A 2,029-nucleotide genomic window follows, 5' to 3' on the forward strand; every position below is an offset into this window, starting at 1 on the left:
GTATTTTTTCGCACTCGCAGATTTCTCTTTTTTACCGTTTAATATATATATATATATATATATATATATATATATATAATTATACAGACATATACAAAAGAACTATTTCTATGACTGTCTATATTGTTTTTGTTCAGATGATACAGAAATCGTACGAGATATAAAAGAAAAGATCTGCTACGTCGCCCTTGATTTTGAACAAGAAATTACAACTGCTGCATTTGGTTCAGCGTTGGAAAAAAGTTACGAACTTCCAGATGGACACGTTATCACAATCGGAAACGAACGATTTCGATGTCCCGAAGTTCTCTTCCAACCGTCATTCATCGGCATGGACCATTGTGGAATTCACGAGACAATATTCAACAGCATAATGAAATGTGACGTGGACATTCGCAACAATTTGTATCAAAATTGCGTGCTCTCGGGTGGGTCTACAATGTTTTCAGGTATTGCAAATCGTCTGCAGAAAGAAATGACGTCATTAGTACCTACGGGTGTGAATGTGAATACCATAGCTCCTCCAGAACGAAAGTATTCCCCATGGATGGGCGGCTCTATATTAGCCTCTTCATCCATATTTAAACAGACATATATACAAAAACAAGAATACGACGAATCAGGGCCTGGAGTCGTCCACAGAAAATGTTTTAAAACTTAATATATAGGCTTATGTATATTGAAAACATGACATGAATATTATGGTAAGTAGGCATTGCAATCATTGACGATGTTCCGTAGGAGATTTTAGATCGTGTTCAAAAAATTAAAAAAAAAGACAATTCAGAAAAATGTTGTGTCATGTGTGGATTCAATAGCGATCACAGCGCAATGTAGTACCTACCAACCACATAAGCTTTTGTTTTTTAATATAAGAACCAGTAACATTTTTACGCATGGTCAGTGTTCCTATTTGTTCGGCCAATTGCAGGCTCAAATTGTTTTGTTCTCATTTTACTCACTTCTTCGAAGATATAAATTAAATTATATTACTGTAGGCCTGTATTAATTATTCTAGATAGTATTACATACTCACTACCAACAGAATTTTACATTCACTCTTTTAGAACCTAAAGAGAGAATTCTTACATTTTACTTCAGCCTTTCTCAATTGTTCTTATTTTGTTCTTATTTTTCAAAGCAACTTCAGCTTCGGTGTTCTTATAAAATGTGTTGTTATAAACAAAAGTTAGCGCGCAACGTGAGATCAGCAAATCGAGCTCACGTTATTATATATCGGCCTATTATTTCACTTCTCTGTATATGATTGATTATTTGTTATTTTTGTTTAAATTTCAATGTTTTTTATTGTTTGGAGACCCGTTCTAGAGATATAAGCCTTCTTCAGTTCACTGTTGGAAATGCTGTCTCATTGCTTTATGTATTTTACTTTGAATGAGAAAAAAGAAATGTTGGGGGGGGGGGGGGGGGGGGAGGGGGGGGGGGGGGGGGGGGGGCAATTGTGGAGTTGGGGAAGCTCGATGATGATTGGGAGCTGGTCGCAAAATAATGTTGTATAAATGTTATATAACCAATTTTAAAACAACATTACCTAAATTCATAGGCCTTAATCTTATCATAAATATTTTGATGTTTAATAACTAATCTTTAATAGGTCCTATGCTTAATTTCGTTAATATTTTTTTTAAAAATCATTTTTTAGTGTGTAATATGTGACATTTAATTATATGTAAAGTACCTATAGAACAAGTTTGAATTTCAAAATTATGATAGGCCTATTTATAGTGTATTTTGTATTTAAATGTGTATATGTTATTAATGGGGCAGCCGATTCTCTTTGAATTATAGTAAAATTTTGCTTAAGCTGCCCCTGACCAAAATGTGTTGTATTACCTATTGTAAATGTGCATTGGTCGAATAAATAAATAAAAGAAAGAAAGAAGAAGTGAAATGAAATCAATTAAGATGGACACCTGTCTCTTATACACATCTAGATGTGTATAAGAGACAGATAAAAACCATGATGAAAATGCTTATATTTAGTTTCAAACACACGTGTGTGGCCTAT

The 2,029-nt window shown here is 33.6% G+C and overlaps 1 protein-coding gene across 1 annotated transcript in view; it reads left to right on the forward strand.

Annotated features, from left to right (window-relative positions):
• The window catches only part of LOC117102607 (actin, clone 302-like), a 2,922-nt gene extending 1,508 nt beyond the window's left edge, over positions 1–1,414 (forward strand). Inside the window, exon 4 of the mRNA XM_033242970.1 lies at positions 138–1,414. Within this exon, the coding sequence (XP_033098861.1) occupies positions 138–661 (524 nt within the window). The 3' untranslated portion in view covers positions 662–1,414. The remainder of the gene's footprint in view (positions 1–137) is intronic.
• The last annotated feature ends 615 nt before the right edge of the window (positions 1,415–2,029 follow it).

Source organism: Anneissia japonica, unplaced genomic scaffold (assembly GCF_011630105.1).
Source record: "Anneissia japonica isolate Jap-2015-1 unplaced genomic scaffold, ASM1163010v1 scaffold1489_len2284818_cov182, whole genome shotgun sequence".
In the NCBI taxonomy this organism is placed as follows: domain Eukaryota; kingdom Metazoa; phylum Echinodermata; class Crinoidea; order Comatulida; family Comatulidae; genus Anneissia; species Anneissia japonica.